A 13048-nucleotide genomic window follows, 5' to 3' on the forward strand; every position below is an offset into this window, starting at 1 on the left:
CTCATTTTTCTATCATATTTTCCTTCTCCTTATTCAATGATTTACTGCAAAAGATTCATTAACAGTTAATATAATTGGGAGAAAAAACATTTGTTTACTTCCAATCGTAATTGTGTGGAATAAAAATCATATAAGAATGAATTGACATCAGCAAAATGTCATCTATACCTGGAGGATTTCAATTATTTTCAGTTTGGTATCCATTACCAGGATGTCCTCTTTCTCGGGTTCAACTTGCTTCACATTACCTTCCGGGACAGCGGCCAAGGGTGTCATAGGCAAGAAGCCACCACCTCTGAGTACTACTTGGGTCATGAGCTCTCCAACACCATGGATAGATCTCATCACATTGCTCCCTTCAGAAACAGATAAATACCTCAGACAAATATTTTAAAACACTAGACCAAACTGGCTCTCATGCCTTACTGCAGAACTAGAGTTGCATAATTCTTAATCAAGAGAAATCTCATCTCACTGTTGTAGAACGTAGACTGTTCTATAGATTTTAAGTATAACTATGCCATATCTAGTATTATCTACTTATTATGCACAAAAAGCTGAGACAGATGCTAAAAATCATATTTTTGGCCAACCTGAATAACTTAGTAGAATCATTATAAATAAGAAACTGAAACTACAAAGCATCTATTAAAATTCAGAAGGGTCCATGGAATGCCAAAAAGCAGAGCAATTAATTTTTTATATGAAATCAAGTGGCACAAATTTTCTATACTGGCATTTTGCAAGATACTCTCACAGATTACCATTCAAGGAAGATGGTTGGGATCTTACTTTAATGCATAACTTCGAACTCTCAGGATTGTAAGTGCAAGATTTCATGTAAGCTCAACAAACTTACATTTTTAATAATATCAAGCAAAAATTATAAATGTTATAAATAAGACTCTAATCTCTACATTGGAATGTATTTGAGGGAAATACTATCCTGATTCTTAGTGTGAAATGATTATGGACAGCAATGTAATGCTGGCCTGAGAAAAAAGACATTGCCATCAGAGTTTTGGCAGCGTGACTATTTGTATGAGATAAACCCAGGAGCAAGACACAGCACACAGCACATAGAGCCTTTAGATAATTAATAGTGGTTTATATATACATATGTGTTGTGGCCCAGCAGGAGCCGTTGGAGCTGCCACCAGACTCCGACAGCGAGGGGCCCTATGAGTCGGCTCTGGAGGATGTGGAGGACCCTGGACAGGGTTCCGACTCTGAGCAGGGCGCAGAGACTGGTTGGCCACCAGGTGGCGCCTGAGCCTTGGACCAGTGGGGAGGAGACAAGGGAGAGTGATCCAGAAGTCATCAGAGAGTTGTTCCTGGATGCACACCATCGAAGAGCTACTCAGCGTCAGGAGCAATTACACAATTACAGGAGGTAATTGCACTCAGCTGATGGTCATTAGGCTTCTCTCCAGACTATAAAAAAGACTGCTTGTGACACGCCCTTCTTGCAGAAGTCAACACATTGACTAAAGAGAATGTAACTAACTTGGCAGGCTGGACTGCTGCCAAGGTTTGTCTGAATTGCTGCCAAGGTTTGTCGGACTTGCTGCCAAGGTCCTTATCTGTTTGTTTGCTTGGCTTTCAGCCACCGAGATTCTAGTCTTGTTATTAAAGGACAATCTAATTAAGCTCGGCTTTCGTTACTGGACGGAGGAGGGGGTCAACACATATGTACAGACATACACATGGTAGATAAATCCCTTACCACTCAATTACGGACACAAGGAGAAAAATGAGATACACGATGAGAGAGAGAGATGCCCTCTAATAGCAAACCTATAGATATCTCAAGATGGTAAAAGACCTGTATGGACCTCACCAGAGTCTTAAACTTATACATGTATTGCATAAGTTATACATGTATTGCTGAATCATCCTCATTGAATCAGCTTACAGTTTATAGCTTACAACCTTACATCAGCTGGCAGCTATTAAATCTCAGTACTGACATTATTTGACCCAGACTTTGCAAGTAGTGATAAGATGTTTACTCGTGAGTAAAACAACCCTTTTTTATAACAGGGCAGTAACAGTCTTTTATTCACATGGATAAACAAAAAAAAACAAGTGCAATTAATTCCAACAAACCTGGGTTTATCCAAGAAATCTGAATTGTTTGCTGTATACTAGAAATGAACAGCTGTCTGCAACAACCGGCCACTCCAAAACCCTTCTTATTTATTTCCCAGCCAGAGAGGGCTGACTATTATCTGTGTCTCCCTCTCCCTGAGAGCCGGCTTACTGCTTTCCTTTGCTCTCCTCTCTTTTCCTCTCACAGGAGCATCTGGGATGGGCCCCAGCTGTTCTTCTCCTTCACTCAGCTCAGGCCCCGAAGACAGCTGCCTCTCCACCTGGGGAAGGACTGACGGCCCCAGCTCTGCCTCTGATGCTGTTTCTTTATCTGAGCCTTTCAAAGGCTCCGAAGCTGGCCCAGGCTCTCCCTTCCCCTCCCTCTCCCCCTCTAACTCCGCTGGCAGCTCTGCTGGCAGCCAAAGGACCACAACAGATGAGTTAAATGTCTCTCAACATCTCCTCCACTTTTCCTTGCCATTCTTACCTTTACTTTCTTCCCCTTTTGTTGCCTTTGTAATCGGGAAAATAGTTGCAACATGAACACAGTCCAGAATAGCTAAGAGAATTTTTGTTAGTCTTAGAAGATCACAAAAATTATAGAAGCCAAAATATATCAGATTTCGGGCTAAGTTCACCACCTATTTTTAAAAAAGAAAAGATAATCAATTGAACTGGATTTTTTTTTCTTTTACAAAGTCAATATTCTTTTTAAAATTCATAAAATTATCTAAAATTCCAAAGTTAGCCCCGAAGGTCTTCTCTGTCCTTTTAATTAATTTTTTAAAATTTCTTGCATCGTTTATATACTATTTTTATGCTTTTAATGTTTTATTACACACCACCCATAATCTCTTTGTAAGGGAGATGGGCAGTTTTTAAATCTGACAAATAAATAAATGTAGAAATAATATTTATATGCAAAATGGTAAGTTTCTAAATATCCTAATTCTAAAATGCATACCAGTGCTCTACTACTGAATAATTAGGACCTATGTTCCCCTCCCCCGCAATTTTATACTTCTAATTTTTCAGAGCTGATTTTTTTTATTTCAGATAATTTCGGTTCTCTGATGTTGAGGGGGTTGTCTATTTTTTGTCATTATGTACGTAATAAATACAATACAACACAAAGAATAGCAAAATAACAATTTCATTTTAACATATCATTACATCTGTCAGCCATTTAATTATTATTATTTTTCTTTCATATTGATTAGATATTGGGGATTTTTAATGACAAAAACACTTTCTAGTGGGTAAAAACTTCCATCTATGATTTTGGAAAATCTACAGCATTTAAAGCAGAGGACAAATTTTCTAGGTCTTTTATATGAGGCAGATGGGAGTAAAAAAAGATTGTCATTTCTCTGGCAGCCTCACATATTTGCCAAAAAGTATTTCAGAGAAGCCGTCATGGCTTTTCAGTGCCACATGAAAACTTCCTTGTTCTCTCAGGTATTTTAAGATACTGCTATTAGCATACTGAGATGTGTGCCCTGTTGTATTTCCCTGCTGTTTCTATTGCATAGTTATTGCTTTAATTTGCTAGCAAACTTCCTATTCAAGGCAGCCTACTGGGGATGTTGTTGTTGTTATTAGTTGCGAAGTCGTGTCCAATCATGATCCCATGGACAACGTTCCTCCAGGCCTTTCTGTCCTCTACCATCATTTGGAGTTCATTTAAGCTCATGCCTACTGCTTCAGTGACTTCATCCAGCCACCTCATTCTCTCTCGTTCCCTTCTTCTTTTGCGCTCAATCTTTCCCAGCATTAGGCTTTTCTCCAGTGAGTCCTTCCTTCTGATTATGTGGCCAAAGTATGTGAGTTTCATCTTCAGGCTCTGGCCTCCTAAGAGCAGTTAGGATTGATCTTCTCTAGGGCTGACCGGTTTGATCGCCTTACAGTCCAAGGGACTCGCAGGAGTCTTTTCCAGCACCATAGGTCAAAGGCCTCAATTCTTTGGCGCTCAGCCTTTCTTATGGTCCAATTTGTACAGCCATACATTGCAACTGGGAAAATCATAGCCTTGACTATATGCACTTTTGTTGGCAGGGTGATGTCGCTCAGCCTTTCTTATGGAGATAAAAAAGTATAAAACTACGCAAATAGAATAAGTTGCTGGAAAATATTTGAAGCTGGATTTAACTATTGATATTATCTTTTCAACTGTGCAGAATTTATTAGAGAAATCTTTCTCTTAATAGAATAGAATAAAATAAAATAGAATAGAACAGAATAGAATAATAGAAACAGAGTTGGAAGGGACCTTGGAGATCTTCTAGTCCAACCTCCTGCTTAGGCAGGAAACCCTACACCACTTCAGACAAATGGTTATCCAACATCTTCTTAATAACTTCCAGTGTTGGGGCATTCACTTTGTCCCTCATCTTTTTAACAGATTTTGGAATCTGAGTTTTTATTTTTTTTATTTTTTGCTGGGCAATGCTAGGCAACTTATTTATGAATAAATCAACCGGCAGGCTTGAGAAATTAAATTTTGTGTGCGTGATCTGATCACTGAGTCACCTATGGTTAGCATCATCAACATTTGGTCTTGCAGCTCAGCTTGATACATAAAATATTTACCTCGAAGGTGAGTTTATTTTTTTCTTTATCAGAAAATGGGAATCTTTGGCAAACAACATCTCTTAAATATTCCTCCACAAACTCCATCGTTTGTGCAAACCTCTCCTTGATTTCGTCTTTGGAAGTTCCACTGCTGTCATAGCTAAACAACAATCCAAAAACAAGAATACAAAAAGTGTGTCCATTTAAAAAAAATCCTGTCTCCTTTTTTCCTTTTGAAAAAAAATGTACAAAAATATGTAAATTTATTACTTGATTTAGATCACTAAAAACTTTATGAAAATATAGGCAGTCTGACTTACAAGAGTTCATTTAGTGACCATTCAAAGTGACAAGGCATTGAAAAAGTGACTTATGACCATTTTTCACACTTATGACCAATGCATGGTCAACTGTGTTCCTAACATAACACCTGCAGTGATTCACTTAACAGCTATAGCAAGAAAGGTTGTAAAATGAAGCAAAATTCACTTAGAAAATGCCTTACATGGGCAACATAAATTTTGTAATTTGTACAATTGTAGGTTCTCACTCAATTCGTTTTTTGTGTCTGTGTGTGTTCATTACATTAGGCAAACACAGCCTTGGAGTCCAAAATATTTATAGAATATTTTGTACAATTTTATAATTTGCATAGAATGTGACAAGTAATACTGGAAATTCTTACCAGAAGAAATATAGTAGGCACTTTTTTTCAACTAACCAATTTTATTAGAAGGCATTAAATTTTGTGAGCTGGAAAAGATATTAGGCTCTTTCTGATTTTTTCCCCACAACAATGAGCTAACATAGCAATTCTCCTACAAGATAATTCTTTAAGAGTAAGAAGACTCCCAAAGATTTAAGGTCACCATGCTTCATTTAGAACAGGGTTAGGGCCCATTTTTGCTGGCAGAGCGCTCGGGCCACCACAGGTGCCCCTGACATGAGTGATGCTGAACTGGTCATTTCCACCCTGGCCAAACCCACCCCCGCTCCTCGAGATCAAACACAACCCTGATGCGGCCCTCAGTGAAATTGAGTTTGATACCCTTGATTTAGAGAATCATTTGATCACAAATACTCACTCATCAATTGCTATTTCAGATGGTATCTCTGACCATAGTCGAGCATATTTCACTGGCGTCACTTGTTCTTGCGGATCTCGGTCAACATGCATGTGCAACATCAGCCGACAAAATGAAGCTCTCAAGTCGTAAGGCAAATTCTCATCTGACATGCAGCGAAGAATAAGGTCTACATCCAACTGGCCAGATATTTCATTTATAGCTAAGTACTGGCGATCAAGGCACATCCGAGCAAAAAGATTCAGCTGGTACCTTGTAAAACAGAAGAAAAATTAGGAAAGCATCATTTTACCTCAGAGACTGAAAAATCGTCATCATCACCATGCCAGTTTGCATTAAAGAAATTATAATAATAACATTAATGAAAAAATAAAAGATGCCAAGCAGATAAAAGATCAGTTGTAATGAACAAGAGGTCTCACTCTCCATTGCCAAAGGCTTGGGGTACAATGACAGCAGAGTGGGAGAACATCTGTATCTTGGTGGAGGGGTGTGTGTGAAACCACATTCTAAAGGACAGGCACTGCTACAGAGAAGGTACACTTAACACATGATAATATGCATATGTGAAGAGTGGAAAATAAATTTTATGTATAAATTAGTCAGATTTTAAAAATAGAGGATAACTTACACAGTAAATTTAGTTAACAAATATTCATGTTTCAAGACCTCATTCCCTATTTAATTTAACTCTGCCATGAACCTGGAAAATGGAGCAGCTGTCATTGTGCATATGTGTAAACTGGATCATGTACAATATATAAATTGTTAGTGTCCAACATCCAGTTTCAAACAGGTATACATTCCATGCTTACAGGACATGGAAATCATCAAACTTAAAAGTGAAGTATTCAAATAAGGCTATAATGATGGCAAGTTCTGACTAAATTAGCCTTTTTTTGTGTATATTACATTATATAAACACAGCCTTGGAGTCCAACCTACTTACAGAATGTTTTGAATAACACTACTACATAGCCAAATATTTTTGAAAAGTGCATGAGATTGATCAATGGTATATTTACCTCTAAAAGGTAAATAACAACAGCCTATAAAGAACAAAATAATAGATCTATATTTTAGGGAAAAAAAGAATTTTCACTGTGATAGCTGGTTTTCCCAATCCTTTCTGCTGTTTGTAATTCAGAAGCTGCCGTATAAAACCACACTGACTACATGGTCACTGCATGAAGCAGAATGACTCTATGAATCTGTTATCGGACCTCTATGAAATTGTTATTGTACCAAGTTTTTTCCTATATCCAAATACACTATATTTCCAAAAGTAGTCACTGTCTTATTTTCGGGGAAACAGGGTATTCGCTCACTGCCTTTATTCGCATATGAACTTATATTGGCTCCCAATAGATGTTCAGGTGCAATTCAAGTTTCCTGGTTATTGCCTTTAAAGCTTTAGATACTATTGAACCGAGCTACTTGCAGGACTACCTGCTCCCCTCAACCTCTGTCTGCCCCATGCATTCCCATATGGACATGCCGCCTGCTCCAGATCTCTGCTGACTGATGTCTAATGGATGTTGTTACAAATTCTCTACCCAATACTCATATTAATACAGAACAGATAAATGAAAATCAGTCTGAAAAAATCCAGACTAACTATAATTAGCACAAAGAATAATGAAAAAATTAATTTGGGGAAGTCACATTATAACTGATATGCATCTGTAGGATAATAAAAATTAATGAAGCATGGAGTAGACTAAGGAAATATCTAGCCACATTATGGGCACTAATGCAGTGTCAGTGACTCAACAATGATTCCAAAGGGGGAAAAATACTAACAGCGATTCAGTCGGGAAGACATAATCACAGGTTAAATACTGTAAGTTCATATGCGAGTAAAGGCAGGTGAGCGAATACTTTTGGCAATATAGTGTATCTATAGAGATTCTCAGTCATCCAGGTCATGATTGTCCCAATGTTGCCTCTTGATAAAGCACCTTTGGGACTATAGCTAAATAATTCCAAATTGAAAATGTTTTGATAGCTACCATTTAAAATTAACTATGAATATTAGAGTTCAAGTCATAAGAATAGGCCATTTAAATAAAGTTACAAACAGCTCTAGTGTACACATTTCAGGTAATGCTGCCAAAGCTAAGGATTACTTGTCATGTTAACCTGTAGTAGCTGAGGACATCCCGGTCTTCCTTCTGTCCTTCTTTGGCATCTTGTGCCAACTCTCTGATACTCTTACTGCGGACCTCTTTGCTGCTGTCTCGCCAGAATAACCAGACTTCTTCTTCGTCCTCACCAACTTCTAGTGAGTTCTCTCCAGATGATAACTCCTCAAACTCAAAACGAGACAGGACCAGCCTGAAGAATTGGGCAAAAATGAAGAACAGTAACTTGCATTTCTACCTTCAGGGATGCATGAGTGGATTTCCATTAGATTTCCAAACCTGAGGTAACATCACATCCTTTCAAGGTAGTCCTCAACTTACCACCATTCATTTAATGACTGTCAGAAGTTACAACAGTACTGAAAAAAGTGCTTTACAGCCAATCCTTGCACTTACAACCACTGCAGCATCCCCAGTCATGTGATCAAAATTCAGTCACCTGACAACCAGCTGATGGTTGCAGCAATCCAGAGTCTTAGTATGCCCATATGAAACCTCCCCAGCCAGCTTTTGATAAGCAAAGTCAAAAGGGAAAACCAGGTTCACTTAGCAACTACATGATTCATTTAACAAGAGCAGTGATTCTCTTAACCACCCTGGCAAAAAAACTATCAGGCATGACTCATTCAACAAGTGCCTTGCTTAACAAGGGAAATTATGGTCCCAAATATAATCATATGTTGAGAACTACCTATAGCAACAAATCATGCATTTTACAGTGATGGCTCTTATTGTTTTAAAATCTATTTCATCAGATATTGTCTAGTTCTAGACTTATAAACTTTAGGGAATTCAGAAAGCACCCATTCTATTGCAATAACTAATTTCTACATTTTTGTTTGCATTTCTCCCAAATTGGTAGTAAATTTATTTGCCATCTTTGCTACAGTTGTCTTCTTTCTAAAATGAACAAATATATTTAAAAATGTGTAAACTTACTTAGTCTCAATAAGTATGTCAGCATTTGCTGGATTTAATACAGCTTTACAAATCAGCTCCTGAGTGACCGGAATAGATTTGTTCATAGACACACAAAGATCAGAAAGATAGTCCAAGAATCTATTCAGAGAAAAGAACAAAGTCTATAAAATAGGCACAGTATTCAAGATGCCACTAAAATATATTATAAACAACATGTAAAGATTTGCAGAAATATATTTGTGGCTTCATAGTACATAATTAGCAGCCAAAAATGGAGCTCAGGAGGACCGCACAGAGGCATCATGGGCCGGTTCTTCACTGTTTCCAGCGTAGCCCAGTGGGCCACATCTAAGCACCCCATCGTCAGATCAGGCCCGTGGGCCTTGAGTTTGATATCCCTGATCTAACATTTCCTTTAAAAAATCTTTAAAAATTTAAATATTGCTAAGACTCTCACAGAATCAAGAGAGATCCATTTTCAAATAGCAGCAGATTCCATTTTAATAAACTATACTAATCCATAACAGTGTAAGGTAGAATAGAGCTTAAAAAAAAGAATCTGTATTAAAATGTGAAACCACAGGGGTTGAGGACAAAGAACAGGTATTTGGATAACAGTTCAACATCTTGGGAATTATTAGAAATCCAGCGATTAGAAGAGATATCACAGTACAGCAGCAGAATAAATCATAAATAAATAGCAAACATATAAACTCCAAATTGCTATTAGCCATATGAATATCTGAGACATTATTAAAGTGTTCATTACTCCATTAATATTATTATTATTGTTGTTGTTAATGTGGTTACAGAGTCAGCATATTGCCCCCAACAATCCGGGTCCTTATTTTTACCCACCTCGGAAGGATGGAAGGCTGAGTCAACCCTGAGCCGGTGAGATTTGAACAGCCGAACTGCAGTCAGCTGAAGTAGCCTGCAGTGCTGCATTTAACCACTGCGCCATTGCAATGTCAATGAACCATACTTTTTTCTTTTCAACTATTGTTATGTCAGGTGTGTTGTAGGCCAAGTGCCTGTCAGTCTGGATTCTGAAGTCCCACAAGATCTTGACTTTCTCATTCTCTAAAACCTTCTCAACCTCATGGTCCCAGTGGCTTTTGCTGTACTCAAATCCAAACTTTTGGCACAATTTCCAGTGAATAATCTTAGCAACACGGTTATGGAGTTGTAGGTAGTCAGTTTGTGAAATTTTGCTGCACCCACTGATCAAGTGATCGACTGTATTATACAATTGTATCACAGCGGCCAGTTGTTTCGCCGGATTTGGCATTGGTTACTAGTCGGGCCCCACCCAGGGGCCTAGGATGTCGTAACGTATTTTCTTAATATGCGTGCAGATCCAAGCAGTGCGGCTTTTTGCATTTGACTGATGGTGATTTTGTCAATTTTTAACTGTTTTAAATGTAATTCCAGTGCTTTTGGAATAGCACCCAGTGTGCCAATTACCACTGGAATTACCACTGCTGGTTTGTGCCATAGTCGTTGAATTTCGATTTTTGAATTTTGAATTTCGATTTTTGAATTTTTGATTTTTGAATTGACTGTATTATTATTATTATTATTATTATTATTATTATTATTATTATTATTATTATACAATTGTATCACAGCGGCCAGTTGTTTCGCCGGATTTGGCATTGGTTACTAGTCGGGCCCCACCCAGGGGCCTAGGACGTCGTAACGTATTTTCGTAATATGCGTGCAGATCCAAGCAGTGCGGCTTTTTGCATTTGACTGATGGTGATTTTGTCAATTTTTAACTGTTTTAAATGTAATTCCAGTGCTTTTGGAATAGCACCCAGTGTGCCAATTACCACTGGAATTACCACTGCTGGTTTGTGCCATAGTCGTTGAATTTCGATTTTTAAGTCCTGGTATCTTGCGATTTTTTCATGTTCCTTCTCGGCGACCCTGCTATCACCTGGTATTGCGATGTCTATGATTGTGACCTTATTTTTCTCAACCAGTGTGATGTCTGGTGTATTATGCGCCAGTATTTTGTCGGTTTGTATACGGAAATCCCACAAGATCTTGACCATCTGATTTTCGGTGACTTTTTCAGGCTGATGTTCCCACCAGTTTGTTGCTGTTTTAATATTATAATTTTTGCACAAATTCCAATGGATCATTTGTGCTACTGAATTGTGCCGCAATTTATAATCAGTCTGGGCGATTTTTTTACAGCAGCTGAGTATGTGATCAACAGTTTCATCAGCTTCTTTGCAAAGTCTGCATTTGGCATCATCAGAGGATTTTTCTATTTTGGCCTTAATGGCATTTGTGCGGATAGCTTGTTCTTGCGCAGCCAGGATTAGTGACTCTGTTTCTTTCTTTAATGTACCTGTTTTTAACCATAACCAAGTTTGTTCACTGTCCACTTTATCTTTTATTTTTTCCAGAAATTGACCATGCAGTGCTTTGTTCTGCCAACTCTCCATTCTTGATTTTATCACATCTTTTCTGTATTCTTGTTTTGTCTGTTGGGCCTTCAGTAGATTTTTGTTCTTTACTTCGATTAATAGATGTTCTTGACTTTCTTTTAAATAATCAGCCAGTGCATGTTTTTCCTCTTCAACTGTTTGCTTCACTTGTAATAATCCTCTGCCACCTGATTTTCGGGGCAGATATAGTCTATCAGTATCACCACGTGGATGTAAACTGTAGTGCATTGTCATTAGTTTCCTGGTTTTTCGGTCCAAAAGGTCCAAATCAGCTTGTGTCCAGTTAACTATGCCAGCTGTGTATCTTATAACTGGTATTGCCCAGGTATTTATGGCCTTGATTGTATTTCCACCATTCAATTTAGATTTCAAAATTTTCCTAACTCTGTTGGTGTACTCTCGTCTGACAATAGTTTTTACTTCTCCATGCTTGATGTTATCCAACTGCAGAATGCCTAAGTATTTGTAGGCTTCATTTTCTTTGCATTTAATTAGTTGGCCATTGGGCATTTCAATTCCCTCAGATGCAGTGATTTTTCCCCTTTTTATGGATACAGTGGCGCATTTTTCCATGCCAAACTGCATTGAAATATCGGTGCTGAATACTCGGACTGTATTTGTCAATGATTGGATTTCTATTTCTGACTTTCCATAGAGTTTCAAATCATCCATATATAGTAAATGCGAAATTTTTTCAGCTTTTTTGGCTGTTTGGTAGCCTAATTTCATTTTTTTTAAGATTACTGATAGTGGGATCATTGCGATGATGAAGAGAAGAGGTGAAAGTGAATCACCCTGGAAAATTCCTCGCTTGATATTAACCATTCCGTAGCTCTCATTCCCTACTGCCAACTCAGTTCTCCATTGTTTCATTGCCTTTTCAGTAAAGGATCTAATATTTTTGCTAATGCCAGTTGTTTCTAAGCATTTTATGATCCAACTATGTGGCAGTGAGTCAAATGCCTTTTTGTAATCAATCCAGACCATATTCAAGTTCGTTTTTCTGTTCTTACAATTTTCTAATATCATTTTATCAATTAGAAGCTGATCTTTTGTGCCCCTGCTCCTTCTTTTGTTGCCTTTTTGCTCTACTGGCAAGATGTTGTTTGTTTCCAAATAATCCATCATGTTATCTGCAATAATGCCTGTGAGTAATTTGAAGGTTGTTGGCAAGCATGTTATTGGTCTATAGTTTTCAGGTGTTGTTCCTTTAGTTGGATCTTTCTGAATCAAGTATGTTTTTCCAGTTGTCAACCATTCATCAATTTGGCCCTTTTGTAAAATTTCATTCAGTTGCCTGGCCAATATTGCATGTAAACTGGTCAGATATTTGAGCCAGAAACCATGTAATTGGTCCTTTCCAGGTGATGTCCAATTCTTTACCTTTTTAACTCGATTTTTGATCATCTCAGTTGTTATTTCTAATACTTGCATTTGTTTGTTGCCAATGCTTTTCTCAAAGTCATGTATCCACTTTGCTTCCTTGTTGTAGTCCTTTGCATTTTCCCACAATTCTTTCCAGAATTCAACTGTGGCCTGCTTTTCTGGTTTTTCACTTTTGGTGTCACCATTCACATTAAGACTTTGATAAAAACACCGTTGGTCTGATCGAAATTGCTGATTTTGTTTATATTGGATGATTCGTGCCTCATATCTTTCAATTTTTCTAGCTGTTGCTGTTATCTGCTGTTTTACAATCTCTACAGCTTCACTGATGTTTCTTGTATCCAATCTATATCTTCTGATTAGCCAATCTATGATTTTGTTGTTTTTA

The 13048-nt window shown here is 37.8% G+C and overlaps 1 protein-coding gene across 1 annotated transcript in view; it reads right to left on the minus strand.

Moving 5' to 3' along the window:
* Positions 1-13048, minus strand: part of ITPR1 (inositol 1,4,5-trisphosphate receptor type 1) — a 264200-nt gene that overhangs the window by 125379 nt on the left and 125773 nt on the right. Inside the window, exons 17-22 of the mRNA XM_032210776.1 lie at positions 8831-8950; positions 7890-8084; positions 5748-5999; positions 4681-4822; positions 2579-2732; positions 169-356 (exon numbers count right to left, since the gene is read on the minus strand). Coding sequence (XP_032066667.1) covers positions 169-356; positions 2579-2732; positions 4681-4822; positions 5748-5999; positions 7890-8084; positions 8831-8950 — 1051 coding nt within the window. The remainder of the gene's footprint in view (positions 1-168; positions 357-2578; positions 2733-4680; positions 4823-5747; positions 6000-7889; positions 8085-8830; positions 8951-13048) is intronic.

This window comes from Thamnophis elegans, chromosome 2, assembly GCF_009769535.1.
Source record: "Thamnophis elegans isolate rThaEle1 chromosome 2, rThaEle1.pri, whole genome shotgun sequence".
NCBI lineage: Eukaryota > Metazoa > Chordata > Lepidosauria > Squamata > Colubridae > Thamnophis > Thamnophis elegans.